This window comes from Cryptomeria japonica, chromosome 8 (assembly GCF_030272615.1).
Source record: "Cryptomeria japonica chromosome 8, Sugi_1.0, whole genome shotgun sequence".
Classification (NCBI taxonomy): Eukaryota; Viridiplantae; Streptophyta; class Pinopsida; order Cupressales; family Cupressaceae; genus Cryptomeria; species Cryptomeria japonica.
The window spans coordinates 446,816,775-446,838,700 of NC_081412.1; the positions used below are offsets into that span (position 1 = coordinate 446,816,775).

General features: G+C 37.4%; 1 protein-coding gene across 1 annotated transcript in view; it reads right to left on the reverse strand.

Moving 5' to 3' along the window:
- LOC131052557 (probable envelope ADP,ATP carrier protein, chloroplastic) overlaps positions 1 to 21,926 on the reverse strand; it is a 163,511-nt gene that overhangs the window by 112,612 nt on the left and 28,973 nt on the right. The window contains exons 5-6 of the mRNA XM_057987144.2: positions 7,534 to 7,617; positions 7,312 to 7,380 (exon numbers count right to left, since the gene is read on the reverse strand). Of these exons, the coding sequence (XP_057843127.2) occupies positions 7,312 to 7,380; positions 7,534 to 7,617 (153 nt within the window). The remainder of the gene's footprint in view (positions 1 to 7,311; positions 7,381 to 7,533; positions 7,618 to 21,926) is intronic.

The following is a 21,926-nucleotide window of genomic DNA, read 5'->3' on the forward strand; positions in this document are numbered from 1 at the left end:
TAAACTTCTAAAATACAGTAAATACATCTGATTTCTGTTTGAGAAAGTACACCCACATTCTATGACTGAAATCATCAACAAAAAGTAAAAATTACCTAGCCCCAGTAACAGAAGGTGTATTCATTGGTCCACATATATCAGTGTGAACCAACTATAGTACCTTGGAGGCTCCCCATGAGTCACCATCCTTGAATGGTGTCCTATGCTACTTCCCAGTCTGACAAGCTCCACAAACTCCCTGATTTTGAGTCTGAATCTCAAGTAAGCCATGAACTAAATCCTCCCAAACAAACTGAGCAAGATAGTGAATGTTCAAGTGGTCGTATCGTTGATGCCAAAGACTGTTGATAGAAGATGATTTATCTGCAAAGGCATGCTCCAGAGAATCACCCGTATCCACAAGTCTGTATAGACCATGATCCTCGATGCCAACAGCCACAGTAGTGCGAGTCGCACGATCAACTATCGAACACTTGTGTGAACTAAATACCATATCAAGCTAAGGAGAATGCCACATAATCTGGCTTATAGAGAGAAGATTTAGTTTCATGCCAGAAACGTAGTATACATTGAGGAAATTGAGATTCCTCCCACCAGACTAAATCTGAACATTGCCCTTGCTGACAACAGCATACTCTTCTCCTCCAAAAATGACTGAATCGGTGAAAGGTGAGAAGTCTGTGAACCAATCACATCGATGAGTGAAGTGTCGAGATGCACCGAAGTCTATGTACCAAGCAGAAGACTTCACATGATCTGCAGGTCTTTTCGCCATGAAAGCGTAAAAGGCAAATTCTTTCTTCTCTGAGTGCTCTGCGTCATTGGTTTTAGGTTGAGACCCTCCCTACTTCTGTTTTTCGGAAGCCAAACAATTCCGACAGTCCTTTATCAAGTGACCATTCTTGTGGCAATAGTTACACTAGACTTTCTTCTTTTTCGAGCTATCCTGAGACTGGCTGGGGCCTTTTTGCTAAGAGGACTGAGATTTGCCTTTATCCTTGTGAAAGGATTTGGCTACGAAGGCTTGTTTCATGGAGGACGAAGTGGCACTGCTACCAAACTGTTGTTTCCAACGATCCTACTACAAAAGTTTGGTGCACAACTCTAGAAACTTCAAGTCAACATTAGTTGAAGTAAAGTTGAACATTTCTATAAAGTGCTCATAGGATTTAGGTAAACTCTTCAAGGTGATGACTACCATATCCTCTTCCTCCATTTTCCAACCAATTGCTTCCAGTTGATCTTGAATGTCCTTGATCTTCGTCAAATGCTCCTGTAAGGACATATGCTCATCCATCATGATAGAAAATAGTTGGTTCTTTAGAAAGAACGCACGGCTATTGTCTAATGTCTCATGGAGATCCTTCAAAATAGTCCATATCTCTATAACTGTCTTGCCGAATGGCCACTTGAGGCAGCTAATCATTAGTAACTAAAAGTTTGATAAGCATGACCGCTTCTTGATTATGCTCATCAAACTTATCCTGATCTTGTCCAACTACGATAGGACGAGACTCTTTACCAAGAACAAGATCATCTACGCAACAATATTCAAAGGTTGTCATCATCCACTGCTTCCATGTGTTGTAATTCAGGTACAAACTTTGAGACTAAAAGAAGTACTATTAGCACAAATCCCAAGGTACAATTTTTTTGACAAACCCAAAAAATTCCAACGAAGAGCCAGAAAAGTATGGGAAAAACCCACAGAATCTGGTCTTAAAAAAAATTGGCTGAAAAATCCGAGGGTTTTCTACAAAATCCTAGCCACAGAAAATCAGAACCCTAGGTCGCAGTTGATAAAGAACCAGAAAAAATCATATCTTCTCAAAACCTTAGTCATCAAGAAAATTGAGGACGAACCATGAACTTGGTCAACTAGAAAGAGCAGAAAATCGTGTCATAGATGGTCATATTAGAGCAAAGGTTGCACGTCACGCGCAGAAAAAAATAATTGCTGACGGCTTCACAGAAAATATCAGGAAATTTCACACAAATTCGCCATGCAATTTTTTTCCAGAGAGCCACATTTAGAGCTGTCGAAGAGAAAGAAAAAACGCGGATTTCAAACAAACAACACGAGCTGCAAACAAAACAAACATGGGCCCAAAATCCTAAAGAAAACCCCGATATGAGACATGAAGGACAAACGCACAAAAGCCATGAACCAGAAGGGCGTCACGGGGGATTACAAAATGGTCGCACGCAAAAAAAATTCAAGAATTATAGACACATAAACGATGCTCAGGCAAGCACGAAAACTTCACAATTTGTCGTGAGAAGCAGCCCCTGAAATGCAGATAAAGGTGCCCAAGAATTAGTAGAAAAAAATAAACTTTTCAAAAACAGAAAAAAAAAAAATTCCTCTATGAAATTTTTAGAAAATATACTTTTTATTTTTTGGCTCTGATACCATGCTACGGAATGCAATGATTTTATTAAAAGAATAGAAGTGTACATATAGCATTCACAAAGACGATGTTTCTATTAAGAAACAATCATAAACTAAAGACATAAAAAGAAACTACCTTATATGTACAATACATTACATTATTGACCATTAACTAATTAATTAAACAAATATTATTCTAATACATATTTATATGAGTTGCATCTCCTATACTATAGGAGAGCTCCTATAACAACTCCCTTATATAGACAAGTTGTTCTAACAACTCAAATCCCAAAAAACACTCATACAACCAAATAATACTATATTAGCCTATTCACATGATATTCAAACCATACTAACAAACCTAACAAATTATTATTATTTGCATTCTAAAAACATGAATGATGTAAAATTCCTAACAAAATAGTGCCCCAACCATCTATCAAAATAATGCTTCGCAAAATCCCCAAAAATTATTTTTATGTCATTTTTTGTCACTTAAACCTATCCGAGTTTTCTACAAACATGAGTTATGGCAATTTCAACCAATTTTTACGAAAAACTATGGAGAGTATTTTGCAAAATTGTAAGCAAAGTTTTCCTCTCGATTACTTATTTAGGGTTTCAAACTATGAATACTTGCAAGTACTACGAGTAATAACAGGTATTTTCAAATATACTTCAAACCATAGCAGCAAACCATGGGAAATTCTCACAAAATATTGCAAGATCTCAAATCTCACCTAGTGCCCCATTTTTTTAAAATCATGCAATACTAGGGCAAAAAAGAGGCAATAATAATTTTTCTATTTTTAGTCGCTATTTGCTAAAATCTCAACAAATGTTTTAGGTTTTCTACAACATTTCAGTTTTAGCTGCATACAATGAATTCTCGCAATTCTGTTCATATTTGAGTCTTGACCACTAAACTCTCACATATTTTCATTAGGGGTTTTCACTACATTTTGAGTTTTTTGTTTATTGTTTCCTACGGATTCTCGTGATTTTGGACATTTGTTTAGGGTTCCTACCATACACTGGGTCAACATTTGCTCCAAGTAAAAAAAATTAATAAGATTTTGCATTGAATTTTCATTTTCATGTTTAATTTTTTATTTTTCTAATTTATAAAGTGTTTTCTAATCTTGTATAGTGTAAAACTTATATCAATACTTTTTTTAGTGTTTCTAGTCTTCCAATTAATTTTTAAATTGTATCATATTACTTTTAACTTTATTATTCAATATTTATATTTAAATAAATAAATTTTACAATTCATCAAAAATATATTTACTTTGAATATAAAATATTAAATAAACTATTATAAATTATAAATTATTATTATTCTCAATGTTTTAGGTGGACAAATTAATTTTTAAATTGCAAAATTATTTGTAAGTTTTTATCTTAATTTATAAATACTAATTTTTGTTTATAAATTTATATTTAAAGAAAGAAACAATAAAAATGATTTTAAAATATTAAAATAAAATAGAATCATAGTGTTTTTTTTAAATTACTTTAAGAAAATCTAAATATTACCAATTCTATTTCTTTTGTTTTTGTTTTAATTTGGCTTTTTCTCTAGTTTTTAAATTGTTCTAATTGTTTTTCCAAGTGTTTTGTTGAGGTTTTCTAATTATTTTTTGAATCCCTTTTTTCTCTTTCTTTCTTTTTGTTTGTCTTTATATTTAATTGTAAAATATAAATTTTAAAATTTACTAAATAATATATTTATTTTAAATTTAAATATTTTATGAAATTTAAAATGTTTTGATTAGATAAAGCGCAAAGGGCCCAGACCCATTACATATCAATCATTGAGGCAAAACAAAAAACAGTTAAAAGTGAAACAGCCAAAAGGCAAACAAAACAAATCTCACAAGGAGGGAGACAAAGACCAGCGAACAACAGAAAAAACAAACAAAAGAACATGGCTGCAACCAGCCAAAAGAAAGCAAACTAGAAGAGTCAAGGAGGTTTAAAAAGCAAACTAGAAGAGTCAAGGAGGTTTAAAACCGAACTTAATCCAAAGCCTCTAGAGAGGAGCAAGATAGGAAGTAGGTCCCAACACCATCCCTTTTAAATGAGTGCAATCTGAATGATCAGTCAAATCACTCTCGGAAACAACTACAAGTTTTCTCTTAACCTTACAAGGGTAGCTTAAATTGAAGGGAACATTGTCCACCTTCCTCCTATCTACCCTAATGGATGACAACCAATGGAAGGCCCAGACAACAAAGGGGCAAGCAGAAACAACTTGATCCATGCCTAAGGAAAATGAATCCAGCACCTTCCCATGAAAAGGAAGTTGAGGGCTAGCCTCAATAGCCTTGTTGACCTCAATGGAGTGAACAATATCATGGATATCTTGGCATACCATGGAATACTGCCCAATAGTGTGGAAATGGAACAACCCAGAATATTTATAAAGATTATCTTGTTTCCAATCACCCAACTTGGAGCATAACTTAATAGTGTTGGGCAACACAAATACAAAATCGAGTAAAGAAAAACTTAGTTCTAGATTTTGTAATCTCGTCAATGGTGATAAACTGATCCATAGCATCAGCAATACCATGAAAAATATTGTCATCCCAGTATTCCGGAGGGAGCTCTAGGAGCCTAACCCACATAGGAATCAAATTGAACTTGGTAGCATCCAACCCAGCATACCATCTTTTTAAATGAAGGAACGCCTTACCGAAAAACCAAGGGCCTCCTTGAAGAATTTTGGTGTTATCCTTGAACCATGAACTTTATCAAAGGAAGATCACCGTTCTAAAAGCCAGTTGCAAATAGAATCAATGTTAGGTCTAGAACTCAAGAACTTACCAATGCACGTAGTGTGCAAGCTGGAAGAAGCTCTAACCACCCATTGATTTGGGATACAAAGGACAAAGAACTAAGGGACCAAAACCTGAAGCACCACACCATGGCTATTAAGGATAACAATATCCACAATCAGAGTAGCACTGGAAAGAATGGGATTCATCCTCTAAGAAGGAATCCCCTTACATAGGCCTCTCCTAAAATAGGGGAAGGACCCAACAACAAACTTTCCAACAATAGCGACCAGACTAGTAGGATTCAAACTCACAAAATGAGAAGAAACGACACCATCCCCCGCAGCACTATCAATTTGGCCCACAACACAAGGCTAAGGCACCACAAAAGGGCTACAACAATCAACAACAACCACATCTTTAACAACAAGAGGGGGCCCATTAAATAGGAAGGACCCAGCCTCCTCCACACTCACACACTAAGAGGGAACAGGGGTCAAAATCTTGTCCTAGAGAGACTCTACTGCAATGCCAACAAGTTGAACCACCATTTATAGAGGGGAGTTCGCCCATGGCTTCTCCCCTATCAATCAGCACAAGACCCACCCATCATGAGCCCTAGAGGAGATGCAGCAAGGCCTGCCTAGGGGGAAGCAAGCCCCTGCATGGACCAAAATCAGGGGAGAGAGTAGAATTGTTGGAAACCGAAGCAGGAATAGAGGCAGAACCAACTCCTAGAAGTCTAGCTTCAAACAAACTATCCATCAAAAGCTCATCATCAATCTCAACCTCCCAAGGCACATCATCTTCTTCTATTGCTCCAACTCCAACCTCTCATTTAGTCTCGAACCCCACATTGGAGCTACCACTCTCACAGCTAGGAAAAGCTCTAGCTCGCCTCTCGCTTGCCATACAAAGAAAACGAGGCTCCTTTTTCCAAGAATGTTTCATCGTCATCGCTATCTTAGCCTCACCCTCACCTAAAAAGACACCAAAGCCACCGCATTACCAACTCTCACATGAGAAAACGTTAGGTTTCTCGCCATTCCTCAATAAAATTTAAAATGTTAGTTTAAAAAACATAAAAACATTTTACGATGAAACATTTTAATTTCTTTTAACATTAGAAAGGTTAAATTAAAAAAAATTCCCTATTTAGTCGTCATACAACATGAAAAAAGACTTTGCATGGGCATATTACAGATCAATTGAGGGTTCAAACAAAGTGAAATGCATTTTTTTCAATGTTGTATACAATGAAGGGATTTCTCATTTCAAATGGCACTCGGCAAAGCAATCTGACCCATGATGTGAAGAGTTGCCTTGAAATGCCCTCCAAATGTCACCTATCAAGTGAAGCGGGCTATGGAAGTGCTTTCAAGAAAATAAAGCAAAAAAAGCAACAATGGGCACACATGTTCGATTGACTTCTTTTGAGGCTAAATTCAATCACTTTGTAGCTTGACATTTGTATTTTGTAATTTATAATGGATTTTAAAAGTTTGAACTATTAAGTGGAGCCATATAATAACACACTATACAATGTTCACTATAAACCAAGATTTCAAAATTAATGTTGTGTCTCCCCTTTACTTTCTCTCTCACTCTCTATATAATTACGATGACCTTAAATATTAAAAATTATCAATTGTTTCTTCTTTTTTTATTTTCTCTATTTTTTTTGTATTCATGATATTATCTCAAGAAATTGTAAATATCTCTCTTCTGGTTTGCCAAAATATTCCTGAGAATTGGTTCTATGCCTAAAACCAATCAGGTTAGTAAGCATTGGCTACAGAATCAACATTACACCAAATAAACATCACGGAAGCATGTCTAAGTTAATATTAATTTGGTGCTGTTGATGGTGAATCTTATTTTAGTGTCTAAGTAAATCACCTCAACTGAATAAAAGGTAATTTTGGTTCATATCATGTCCATAAAGAATTATCTAAGATAAGGAAAATTATCATCAAGTTGGCGTAAGCAATATCAATTATTATTTTCTGTAATATTCCATGCACAATATTTCTTTCTACTTTGTCTAATAATGCCTATATCCTCACTTCCAAGATGATGGAAGCTTGAAACCTGATTCAAAAGAATTGTTTTTGCTCTTGGAAAAACAATTACCTGGCTCATGCTTTTGCAGGCTGGATCAACAGCCAGGCGTAAACGTAGGACATCCAAAGGATACGTAACCTGTTAGAGGAAGTTTGAGAAACCATACTAAGGCACTGATTTGAAGTTCCATCTAAGCATGTTAAAGTATGGAAATAAAAATATACAGAACCAAGACTTCATTAACTAGATTTTAATAAATCAGTATCTAGGAATCTACTATGTAAGACTTACTAGCGTTGAAGTCATGCCTGCACAAGCTCCTGCTGCTAGCCTTCCCAGAACAGACAGTTCCATATCTTTACCTTTGAATAGTTTCTAGCATAAGGAAAAACAAAAAGTCATAACAATTCAAGAGAAAATTAAAGTAAATGATAAAATATATTAACTGAGTTAAACATTAACTTGCAAATATTTAAGATGAATTCATAATAACTGGATTGAAAAGCAATCAAAAAAATAGCAATTTTCTCAACCAATAAGTTTCCTGTATACACAGGTCTTTTAAATACAAACCTGGAAAAGTTGAATTGAGGAACTTAACAATAACCCATGGTCAGACCAATTATTTTCAGATAGCTCTAGGTCAAACTTCAAATAGTGAAGAGAACTCTATGGTGATGGAAGATCTAAAATTAGCTTTTATTAGACAATAATCCTATTTGCAGATTTAGTAGTGAATTCCTTCTGACTTTTCACTCCTCAGAGGGAATTACATCAATTAAAAGAAACAAACTTGCATGGAATTGTGGACGAAACCTAAACAATGCTTGCAAGTACAACATATCCATTTTGAGAGTTCAATACAAAGGCAGATCTACAAACCAATCAAGCTACAACCATGAAGAAATTCTAGTACAACCTTCCTCCTATTTGTTAGATTCTGTGAGAAGTGAGAACCGAGCAGCCAAGATTTAATGTCAATCATTGATCACATGCAACTCCAATCGACAAATGATCGAAGATAAAAAATAGCAGAATGGAGACATAATCCTAAGAGAGAGAAAATAGAGACAACTGCAAAAGAATTTTGAGAATACTCACATTCCTCTCACCAAACTAATCTAGGTATCACCCAACCATGAAAACTTTCAACAATCAGCTGTAGAATCTCTCTCATTTATGTCATCTTTTTAGGGAACCTCAAGAGCTGTAATCCTTGTGATCTCACTAAGACAACTGGTGAGTACAAGTCTCGCGTCACTATCTGGATTCCTCAACATCTGGGACTGAACTAATGCAACCAAAGGATCCTCTGTTGCAGATTTCAACCCCTCAAAATCTGAGAGGTCCAATTTTGACAAACACATTTACATTTTCCCCAACTTGCTAAGAAGAAAATGATTCGACAGATGTCTGAACTCAGGTTGCTTTCCCAAAGCATAAAACATGCCACTCACTTTTACAACTTCCAATGGAGGTTCAGACTTAATAATTCTGATTGATTTTCTGAATTGTTCTCTCAAAGTACTCTTTTCCATGTTTGTCATTACCAAAACCGAACACAACACACAGGCCAGCAGGTTCGCAAGCTCTGCTGCCATTGTAGAGATGCTACCCTTTTTAAAACCAAATTTTTGCACCTTCTTTTTTCTCGAGTAATTTCGTCAAACCATTTAAGTATTGCTGTGTATAGTGAGATTTGACTTGCAATCTGTGTGTTTTCAGATTTGTTCTTCCCAATGCTATTATCTCTATACTGTAAGTAGGACTTGTTTTTTGAAGAGATGCATTTTGCAGTTTGATATATTTTGTTTGAAGGGTTTTCAAGTCTTGTTGAACATTGATCAAGGTATTGAAAATTAACCATGCAACAAAGATATGAAAAAGAATAGTTATCGCTGATAATATATTAAAAAACTCAATGCAATCGTCTGCTGGAAAAATTGAAGAATCATCAATATGAATCTGAAATGTACCAAGTTGTGCTAAGAAGTGCAGGACAGCAGCTATCATAAGCAAGACTGCTTGATATTACCAAGTCTGATGGACGTGCCCAGGAAAGGAAGCACCAACTTTATTCAGCTCACACAACCACACAAACTCTAATATTCAGTCCCTTTCTTCCTCATGCAGCAGCCACATTATCCTATCGACTCATTATCTTTATAAACTGCTATTTCCTCACCAAACAATGAATAACTCCAACAATCTTAATGGCTCCTTCATACTGAGTTCACCAACAACTCAGACCTACCTGAAAATGTTATTATCAATGCTCAGGAATGATTGGAAATGTCTGAAAATGAATTCTGAACCATTGAAAAGGTTGCAAAACCAGATCCGCACCCTTGTATAAGCCCTAGCAGCCATCACATCCTTCACATAATCCCTCATTACCATGAAAAAGCACTCCACGTCTAGTAAAGAGATGGTAGCAGACCCACTGTTTGTCAACCAAGCTCGACCCCTGTAAATGGTGCCACGAACAGCAAGGAAAACTCAGATTGAAAGGGGCGACTTCAATGATGCCTGCTCTAGGCTTCACATGCCTGGTTGCAACTCCAAATAAACCCGACTTGCTTCATTCGCCCAGCAATTAAAATATTGCCTCATGCCATATTTGAGAAGTCCTACAATTTCACCCAAATAATCCCTGCGGTACCTTAATTTTGTCTTATTTTCTCTGTATGCCAAAAATAAAGTGGTCAAAATCTTTAATAGCCTTGGCACACCATGGTTATTATAATATCCTCAATCTTAAATATTTGCCACGGATTGTATTTTTTCAACTCCTCCAAAGCATGAAGCAGCTAAACCAAGTAGCTTGACTCAAAAATTGATCATAAAACTATTCAAGGAGCAACTTTTCTCAAATATTAATTTTCTAACTATTCAAATAAGTAGCTCGGCTCCTCTTCCAAACCCATGATAAAACCAACATTACTTGCCTCAAGCATAAACCTCCAATGCTACACAAAGACTCAGATTTAAATATCAAGAAAATCTAATTTCAAAAATCTTTGTACTGGCAAATCTGGAATCTCAAAGATGAATCAAGAACAAGAGTTTTCGTCCTCGCCCAACCTTCAGCACTCTGACGATCCTAGTGTGGAATCACTCCGGTGAAGCATGAGGGTTTCTGTCCTCAGCTCCAGATCTTTGGAGTTTTCATCCCACAGGCAAAGTTTGGCCTCAAGCTCAAACCAGAAATCTCCGCAGAGAAATTAAAAAGTTATCAATCTTCTGCTCCCCTCCAAATGAGACCCCCAGCTCTCTTTTATAACCTTCCGGGAAACTTCTGCAAATAAAGAATTAAAAACACTTTTTTATTTAATCTATCCTTATTTCTCCAAAAAGTGACTTGTTTAAATATTTAATATTTAGGCACTTAGTCACTTTATAAATAATTAATTTAAGTTGTCATTTAGTGTACTTTTCCTAACAACTTAATATTAATTAATTATTTTCACTGATTCACTAGGAACCCAAAAATGGGGACATTACACAATCAAAATTGAATTGTCAATTATCAGTTGTTTTCTTTATTTAGTTTTTACATCATGTGCAAATAATGTATACTTCTGATATTTTTATATGTATTGTATGACCAAACCAAAAAAAAATTGAACCCTGGAAAAATAATCCAGCAAACTACCAAACTGGCAACATAGAGAGCTTATCTCTGTATCAGAAGAGGGATCTCAACCTACAGTTCAATGGGAGGTAGAATTGCATGCTTCTGCTAACTTTTGGAAGTAATCTCATGGTGAAAGATATCAGGAAATTGTTCAAATACTTGGAAGGTATCCATATAAAACCAATCGACATTGGGAAGAAGTTGTACAAAAAATAGAGGGTTTAGACCCGGGAAGAAGTAATCACATGTAATTGTGACTCAACTCCCAGCCAAAGTTATTTTTTGAAAAAGTTGCTATATAAACCAAAAATTGCATCTTCCAAGATTTTCAGTAAAAATAACAAAAGTTAAACTGACCTAATCACATTTAAATCATCAAAACATTACCTCAAACCAATAAAATCATAATTTTGACCAATTTTGACCCTTTTTCAAATTTATTATTTTTTTGAAACCCTTACCCTAGATTTTTTGCATTTTTTGCCAGCTGCACAATTTTGTCTTTTTTTCTGAAATCACTAACCCTTTTTTCCTGATTAAATCATGATTTTTTTTAAATCTGTATAGTTTGGTTTTCTGATTTATTCCTGAGAATGACTTTTGCAGCAATGGTTTGACTATTTATGAAGAAAATTCATGGGTAGTTTATAGAATTTGAAGATATTGTTCAGGGAAAAATGAAGCAGCTGTGGGGAAAGTAAAATCAAACCAAATAAGATTTGATCCTCCCTTAAAACCGAGAGGAAGGTAAGTGTTGGAATATGTTAGGAATAAATTGATGTGTAGATGCTCATATAATGATCTTGAATTTGGCATATAGAAATTCAGAGTTTTACAGATGTAGAATTATTTCCATGCCTAGCCTACCATGTGTAGCTGTGCAAGAAAACAATGATGGAATAAGCAAAGGATCATGGATGCATATATGCAGTTAGATTATTTCCATTTTTTATGGCTTCTTTCACTTTGTCAAGGAAATTCTACAGCAGAACAATGAAATTCATAAGTTTCTAATGCAACGTATTCCGTTAACATTTTTTTAGAAATCGCCAACATTGAACCTCCCAAGATTGTCTTGACCTTTCTTTACAACAAATTATCATATTTGCCTATTGTAAGCCATAATTTAGAATTTAAGTAGGAAACAAGTGCAAATGAAAAGCTCCTTATCCTAAATTATCACAAACCTCAGATAAAGCAGAAAATGAAGTTCAAACAAAGCAACAAAGCAAAGACTCAAAACAAAGTTGCCATAAACTCCATTGTTGTCAGCTATATTTGCTCCGAGTGATTGGGATGTGGATGCTCTTTTGCACAAAATTCACCTATTTGACAGCATATAGTTAGCATAAAAGTGGATTCAATATAAGGAGAGCTTATAGTTATTATTTATAAATTTTTAGCAGGGAAGAAAAATGCTGAAGATGAGATTAGAAGATCGATGATGTAGAATAAATGAGAGGAATTTCCTAGTATTGAGGAGACGATGAAGGGTCGTGATTGAATTCGTTTGAAAATAAAGGCTAAGATTGCATTTATTAAAAATAGTTGCAAACATAAGAAAGTGGAAGAGAAATGGATTTAGTGGCTCCTTTAGTCTTCAAAACAGTGGAGGGAGAATAGTTAAATCAAATAATAAACCTATTTAATTATTTTAGCCATGTGAGGTGGAAATAGGATAATTCAATAATTAAATTATTTAATTATGTGCGAGGGAAAATGACTAATTAAATAATAAGATGTGTGGTATACATTAGGTGGGTTAGACAAACTAAATAATTTAATCATTCAGTTAATGTAGAGATAAGGTTGTACTAGAATAAATTTAGGTGTCTACACCTTGATAAATTTATCTTCTTAATTCACCTTCATTTTGTCAAGAATCTTCACTTAAATATTTTTGTAGTATTATTGTTCATTTGCTCAAATTTTAATGTTATCCGAATAAATGTTATGTCCAACCAGTCATCTCTTAAGAAGGCCTTTGTGAAGAGTGGGCTTCCTGTTAAGCTCACATAATTTTTGGCAGACAGGTGTTAAGAAAGAGACTACAATGACATCCTTCAAGTTGAGATAAAGTGGAAGTGTAGAAAAAATGATCCAACCAATATGGATTGTTTCCATTTTGATTCCAATATGGAATTGTGAGAAGTTCTCCTTTCATCCAATAATTTTACTTGGGAGAATAAGATGCTCAAGAAGAGTTTCATAGCTAGGCATTTGGAAAGAAACTTGGACAGGACAGCTTTGGTTATATCATTTTTTGTTGAAGCTTAAAATGTCAAAGGTGAGAAGATTCGATTGTTGAATAGTAAGTCTTTGTAATGTCCCTACTAGTTAGAGATCATTAACTTGCAAAATAGATTGTTAGAATACAACAAACATATATATATATACAAGTAATCTAAATTGCAATCTAACTTTAATATACTTACTTAACATAATCACAACTTTTATCTAATAAAAAGGATACGATTGCCATACAAAAGTATGTCCTTAGGCAGCCGTGAAGCTCGCCTTCTTGGAACCCATCTTGGTTCCAAGCCCTCCAGGAAGTCGAAGGTGAATTCGACTCCTATCTTGAATGTAATTTCTTACATCCAAGCCCTCCAAGAAATCGAAGGTTAATTCGACTCCTGTCTTGAATGTAATTTCTTACATCCAAGCCCTCCAAGAAATCCAAGGTTAATTCGATTCCTGTCTTGGGTGTAACCTCTTACACCCAAGCCATCCAAGGAAGACCCTATGTCAATTCCTTGCCTTGGATGATGCATCCCATCATCCAAGTCCTCAGAGGGGACCGGCCAGATCCGTCTCTTCTTGGATGAACTTAGTCAACCAAGCCATATATATGCATATAGATATTCAATATATACTGCCCTCCAGGGATTATCATAATCCCTCCATTAGGCTAAGGGAATTTCTTCCCTATAACCTTCATCATATAATCACATTAATATTACATTTTATAATTCATTACTATTTTCCATTCCATAATTTACATCTTCATTTACATATTCTTTAATCTTTCTAATGATCCTAAATATACATACATATTCTACATAGATTTCTATCTTTTGCTACATTCATATAAGTAATCATCAGAGATATATGTATTCATAATAATGCATATGTGTGTGTGTGGCACACACGTCCACACACATATATACCTTAAGACTTCTTAACCCCTCTTACCTATACGCAGATTGTAGCCTGCGGTTGGAGTTCGCACTGTAGATGTCACCTGCAGATTGGGAGGCATACCATAAAGAACACAAATGTTACTTCCTGTAACTTGATAACAATTCTGATCTGATCTTATCAATGGTGATGTCACTAGATTCTTTTGATTCCTTCCCTTTATATCTCTCAATTTGAGGGAGAGGTCACACCTCTTCATCATGTATGCCCTTTGGCAAGAGACATACCCTTTCACCATTAGCACCCTTTGAAAGAGTGCAACTCTTCATTATTTCTACCATTTGAAAGGGACCCAACCTTTCACAATCAGATCTGCACTTATTATTTAAATCAGATTTGCACTTCTCATTTCCAAATTATCCCCCCCCTCAAATGAGGTTTTCTTCTCCCTTTTATATATCATTGTTGAGGGAGTCACAACTTTTCCTTTCATGTCTTTTGACTTTTCATTAACTTAATTAATTTTTTATTAATCATATTTAATTATATCATTTTATATTTTAATTTTATTATTATCATTTATTATTAAATTCTATTTCAAAGTGGGGATATTATTATCATTTATTATTAAATTCTATTTCAAAGTGGGGATATTATTATCATTTATTATTAAATTCTATTTCAAAGTGGGGATATTATTATCATATATTATTAAATTCTATTTCAAAGTGGGGATATTACAGTCTTTCTATGGATAAAGACTCACCCACTAAAAGACAAAGTAATAACTTCAGATTTGAAATAATGTAGATGCTCCATTGATGGTTTAATTCTAAAAACAAAGAATGGTGGACTGCTGATCCCCAAAGGAAGGCTTCAAAAGATATACTCTTCAAAAATTGAAGATGATCAATGCAAACCTCGAAGTTTAGAATGAGGAGAAATTCAGAACTAACTTTGAGTCTTCATATGGCTAGAAATCAAAAATGAAAGAAATAAAAGCCTCTAGAATGTTGTAGATACTAGAGATAGTTAACCTGTAGGAGTTTTAAAAAAAACATACAAGCCCTAGATGTGATTTATAGGATTAAGGAGACTGTTTGAAAGCAAAATCAAAAAGTCAAGGAGCTCACTAGGAACATAATTCTTTTTATCAACAAATGTTCCTCAAAGACAATGCTTGAAACCCATGAATTGGTTTTGGAAGGGAAGAATGTTATTAGCCGCAAGGCAATAAGCTTTTTAAAGAATTTTTTGATAGATTCAATCCTAAGCTTGTAAATAATGACCAGAATAATTTCCATACGGCCCCAATTTTTGGAATCAAAATGGCAGAGGCCATATTGAATATGAAAAAGGAGAAGACTCTAGGACCATATGGGTTCTGAACAATACTTCTTCGGCAATTTTCGAACACTGTGAAAATTGTTTAACTATTGTTTACCCTCTCGGGTGAATAACTTAAAGTACACAGATAAAACACATAATGCAGAATAATAATGCCATAGATATCAGATAAAGTATAAGAGATGTTCTTCCATTCATAATTGTCTTTCGTCACAAGTTACATTTGGAAGTATATAAAGATACCGAGGGGGTGCGAGCGCCAACCGTCGCACCGCAACTGCCACCCCTCGATTGCCAACTAACCAAGACAATTACAACTTAATTAACTAGTTTTATTTTCATGTACAATATTGCCGCCAACATCATCCCCCCCAAAAGAAAAGAAGTCATCTCCGGACGACTTAATACAAAATAGAGATGACATTAAACAGAACTGTTGACGCCAGTCGAGCCCGGAACTTATACACCTGCTGTGTCCTCACCTGAAAACCCTTTTCTGCTACCATCCGATGCTCAAGTGCGGATTTCACCATTAGTGCTTCCTTTGACATCACAATCCTCCTGTGCCTAAACTAAACTTGTCTGCAAAACATGCTTTTCAGTCTCAACCTCCACCAACTGCTACTCAAATGATACTGTCTCCCTAGCCAATTTGTCCTCGATAGCCACCAGCGTTGCCCTCTCGGCATCCAACTCCTGGGTACGCTGAGCTAAGTCTCACGCTAGTACTGCCTCCAACCTAGTGGTCAGCTCCTCCCGAGCCTTCTGTGCATCCACCAAGGCAACCTCACGTCCAGCCGAGACATACTCCAAGTTCCTCAAAGCGTACCATTCCTACCTGGAGGTGGCCACAACCCTCTGGCACAAAGGCTAGGAGACGCCTCAAATCCTCCATCACACTCCCCAAAGGTTGATAACTGAACTGAATAACTCTCTCGTGTCGTATGACTTTGCGTTCTTGCAATGCCTTCCCTCAAATTATGTTTGTTCGCAACCTCCAAATCCGTCTCCCTCTACGACTTATGGCTTCCCTGCCAATGCTTAGCTGCAGGCTTCTTTCTCACAATTCGGAACAACCCAACACTTACCGTGCCTTCTCTGATGCCCTTCGCCCAACTCAAAAAGTGTATTGTAGCTCAAAAATAAACTAGGGGTCTGGGGGCAGTGCCCCCAACGGGGTCGAGGGGTAGCCCCCTCGCGGGGTCTGGGGCAGCGCCCCAACGAGGTCGAGGGGCAGCACCCCTCGCGGTGCCCGGGGGCAACGCATCATTTCTGTGATATTTTAAGATGTCAAAACCCTTCTTCTCCACTCTAATATTTTCAGCGTCCTGGCTCCAAATGTCATCGAATGATTTTTCAATCTGGTCGTCGTCGTTTTTTTTTTGTTTTTTTTAATCCATTGTAATGTCCCCGATGGCACCCCGGCCATACAACCTCCCCATACGGTCAACAACAGCACTGAGACCTCCAATCGTACGGCCACCTTCCCGTGCGGTCAACACCCTCCTTACCGTACGAACAACATGGTCAACCGTGCACACCGTACGGTCCTCCTTCCACACGCCCAACACAGTTCAACCGTACAGTGGACCACTGATGACGGAGCGGCTGCGTGTGTGTTTGTGCCGCTGCGTGTTTGTGTCTTTATGCCTTACGCGGTGGTATCCACCGCACGGTGGTCCAACATCGATGTTGCCACCTGTTGTGACCATTTCACACATCGCCCCATCGCAAATGGGGACCCCCTCTTTTTGCTCGTTTTTCGTTCGTTTTCGCTTTCGTTTTTAGGGTTTTGTTAGTCGGTTAGTCGTCTGGATTTAGGGTCAAGCCTTAGGGTTTTAATTTTGTCTTTTCAGGCCAAAACCCAGTCGTTTTGAGAGCTTCCTTTTCTAGGATGCAAATTTTGAATGCAATGAATTCGCCAAATTGGTCTAATTTTCAATTGGAATGTTAATGCAGAGCTTAAATTTGTCTAAGTATTGAAAGTGAAATGTGAATTTTTGTCCGATTGAATATTTTGACCAAATTTTGACTTTTTTTTGACTTTGATCCTGGGCATTGGAATTGATTTGTTTTCGCCTCGTGAAGTGTTAAAATGTGAAAAATCATGTTATTTTGGCCTGTAGGAGCAAAATCGCTCCTGTCCCTCAGTGAAGGACGGGAGCTCATTTTCAAATATCTCATCATCCCTGCAGAGTCCAGACAGATTTCAAGTTGGAAGTGATGGAGAACGGCGATATCTTTCCATTGAATATAAATTGAAGATTTTCATGAGCACAGAAATGCCTCCAGGAGGAAAATCGCTCCTGTCCCTCAGTGAAGGACCGGAGCTACAAATTCAATTTCGCCTTGTCCTTGCAAGATTTTGATGACTTAATGATTTGAGGACGTCCAAAGGAAGATGCTTTGCCAAATGAATATAATTTGAGATGCAGAAACGAAGGAGAATGACCTATATTGACCAAATCGCTCCTGTCCCTCTCCAAGGGACCAGGGCGAGGTACCTTGTAGCTCTCGTCCCTCTCCCAGGGACCAGAGCGATTTCCTTCATTATGCAAAATCCAGACAAAGGTCAAGGCAAGTTTACGTTCAAAAACAAAGAAAAACATGAGATAAATGCGTTGAATATAAATTGAAGATTTTTGGGACGTCCATAACAGTGCTAAATGCCTAGTTCGCTCCTGTCCCTCAGGAAGGGACCAGAGCGATTTTTGATATAATTGATTTTCTTGCAAAGTTACAAACAATGTCAAGGCATGGACGAATGGAGTGAAGAAAGACAAGTCCGTTGAATATAAACTTGGAACCTGGCAAAGTGAGGTAAAGGCTACAAAAGGAAAATCGCTCCTGTCCCTCTCCAAGGGACCAGGGCGATACAATGGTAATATTACTTCCTATGCAAGTTCAAGGTCGATCCAAGTCAAGACAAGATGGCGAGGGACACTTCAAGACCTTTTTAGCAAGCACAAACATTCAAGGGTCGTCGCAATGATGAAATTCGCACCCTATAGCCTAGATCGCTCCTGTCCCTCAGGAAGGGACTAGGGCGATGTTGAATGCATTAGTCATTTCATGCAAAATTTACGTAAGGACAAGATGTTGCAATGTTTTAGAGGGTCCATGGTATGATAAAAAGATGATATACAAGGGTTTTGAACGTAAAATGATCATCATTTTGAGCATGGAGACTATATCGCTCCTGTCCCTCTCCAAGGGACCAGGGCGATTTGCTTTGGATTCCTCGTTTTGCTTCAAGTTCAAGCTAAGTCAAGACGTCATAAGATAGCATATGGTCCAAGGCATCATTTGAAGATAATTCGCAAGAGTGTTGAACGTCCAAACATTGCCAATCAAGGTAAAAGCTCACATCGCTCCTGTCCTTTGGACAAGGACCAAGGCGATACTATCAAAAACACTCACGTTCCTTCAAGATCAAAGCGAAGCAAGGTTAGGAAGAGTGAAGGACGGCGTCTAGAGGACATTGCAAAGGAGATCAAAGTGTAAAGTTGCCAAGGTCAAGGAAAAGAACGTGGATCACTCCTGTCCCTCTCCAAGGGACAAGGGCGATGGTCCCTTTAATACGTCCAAACACATAATGAAGACAAATGGAGTAAGCGCAAAAGGAATGAGCATAGATGTTATTCGCTAACAATGAAAGATCGAGGAGCAAAGATGCATATTGAACGTGGAAATGTGGAGATCGCTCCTGTCCCTCTCCAAGGGACAAAGGCGATGAACACTCAAAAGACATTTAAGTACGCATGCAAGATGATCAAATTCGAAGGACTCATCATGATGATCGATTTTCAACGCGAAGATGAAGGAGTTGGACGTAAGAAATGCAAAATCAAGATCAAAATCATGGATCGCTCCTGTCCCTCTCCAAGGGACCAGAGCGATGAGGTACGTCCCTTCCTTTTTTCCAATTTTGGCGCCAAGTAAGCAATTCGAATTTTCCTCAAATGCTAAATCAATTTAAAATTTGAATATCCATTTTATTTAGCATTTAATAGGGCGTTATCTTTTATTAATTATTTTTTGCCTTTATTTAAAAATCGAAATTCACATTTAAAAAACGCAAGGCATTAATAATTAATTAATTAATTAATAAAAATCGATTTGGAGCACTCAATTAAGCAAGTCGGCCTTGTTATTTTATTGCAAATCATTTAAAAAATGGTTTTATTAAGCAAGTCAGCCTAAGGGGTGAAAGGATGAGCGCGCTATATATGAAGGGTGAGAGATTTCATTTTCACATAATCATTTTTACCTTTCTTCATGCGAATTAAGAAGAGGCGAATATAGTGCGAAGTGTGTTCAAAGGTGGTGCGAATTCAAACCAAGGGTGGCGCTTAGTTATCAAGGGTGGTGCGAATTTGAAGACCACATCAAATGCGAACTTGAGGATACATTAAGGCGAATTTGCTAAAGACTTGGAGGATTTGTTTGAGCGATTTGTCAAGGGCAAATTTGAAGATCATTTAAGACCACGTATAAGGCGATACTTGAAGATCACGTTCACTCCAGAGGTGGCAAAGTCAATTTTGAGGAGACCACATTGAAGACTATTTTATACCTCAAATTTTGCCTAGGCGAATTTTGTTTTTGCATTCTAGAGTTATCTCTCTATCGAGGTATGACGATTTAATTATTATTGCTTTATTCATTCATCGTCGTATTTCAAATTTTGAAATTTTGAATTTTGAATCTCTTAGCTCAATCGTTGTTTTTCTTTTTTAGGAAATGATAACTCTAGAGACTTATCATGAGGTTTCCTAAAAACTTTGTCTCTCTTATTCACCGTTATTTATTGCAAAATCTAGTTCTTATAATGAAATGTTGTGTAGGTATGGCGACCCCAAAGGCGGGAGCATCCACCAGCCGCTCGGCTCTCATGAAAGAAGATCAGAAGACCGAAGAGGTGGAGACCAAGATCGTGTCGAAGTGGAGCAACATTGGAGATACCAACTTGGGGAACTTTAGCACGAAGAAGTTCCGAGAGGTCCCTTACATCGGCAAGCCATCACCTGTCGCCGGGAGAATAATAGAGAGTGGCATCATCAAGGCGGCCGGTTTTCCTCCAGCTATTCAGTGCCACGAGTTGATGATCGAGTGTGCCCGTCACTACAATCCACAGTCCAGGACAATTGTGTCCAATGAGGGAAACACTTTGGCATACCTTTCAGAGGAAGCTATAAGTGAAGCCTTCCATCTTCCAGAGCACAGGGACATGATATACAAGAGCATTGAAGGAGCCAGATCAGTGTACGATGATGATCCAGATGCTTGCCTAAGCATAATCAACAAGAACTGGCTACTCAAGAGTCGTCCCCGTCTGAGCAAAGTACCGAACACGCCGCACCGGATTGATTTCCAGGAGGAATACAGAGATTTGATTACCATGCTCAACAGAGTTACAGGAGCACCTCATGCCTTCTATTTTGAGAAATGGATGTTTTACTTCATCCAGGTGATTGTTCAAGGAAAGGGTACAATACATTGGGCTAGAATAATTAGCCATTGCTTAGACATACAGTTGAGAAGACTCAGGGCTACTAAGTCCTTCCACATGAGTTCATACGTCATCTATGCCTTAATCAGGAGCGTTGAGTACGCAGGACTACCCCACAGAGGAGTGATTGGAAGAGGACCCGGCGAGGTCAGAGCTTGTGAATCCTATACCTACTTGCATCATCCGCCAAGGAAGAACTACAAGTTAGTCAATGATACTTTCACGATGAACATCACAAGGACGTTGCAAGGAGGGATTCACAACAGATTATCTCAGGATGCCCAGGAGTTCATCAAGAGGTACGGTGCTTGGTTCATTCAGTTTCCTAGGTTCACTTACATTAGAGTGCATGGATGTCCTTTACCTCCATACATGTTGCCGAGGTACCCGACAGACAGAATTGTGTTACTTGAAGTAACAAGGCAGTTGGCAGCATATGTGAAGGCATTCAGACACAGACATCAGAATGGAGTCCAGGTACCTATTATTTTGGGTAATTCAGTTGAGGTATGTCCTAATGTCTTAGCCATGGATGACGCAGAGAAGGAGTTAGCCTTGTATTCTTTTTCATCTTTTGCTTGGAGGAATAGTTTTGATCCACATGGACATTTAGAGGAGACGGTCGGTAGAAGATTTAAGCATGAGCACCAAATTGAAGATTTTATGATGAACCTCTTAGATGATCTCGAAGTGAAACGAAAGATACATTCTAGATTGCCTTTGGATTTCATCAGGAAATGCAGGATTTACAGAGTGGCCGACCAAGCTCAGGACAATGGCAGGCACATCCAGTCTTCATATGATAGAGAAAGTAAAACAATAAGTTTGAATTGGAATGAGCCCGAGGCCGTGGATTTAGATGATTTGATGGCACCAGTCTTGTCTTGTACTCGCAGATGGGTAGACGTTCAGCATCAGAAGTTGAGAGAACAAGGCATAGCTATGTCTTTTACTTTGGAAGAAAAACCAGCCGAAGGTGGAGCAAGTGTTAGTGAAGGCAATCCTAATCCTAGGAATTCAGGTGAAGGTAACCTTCGATGTGCCAGT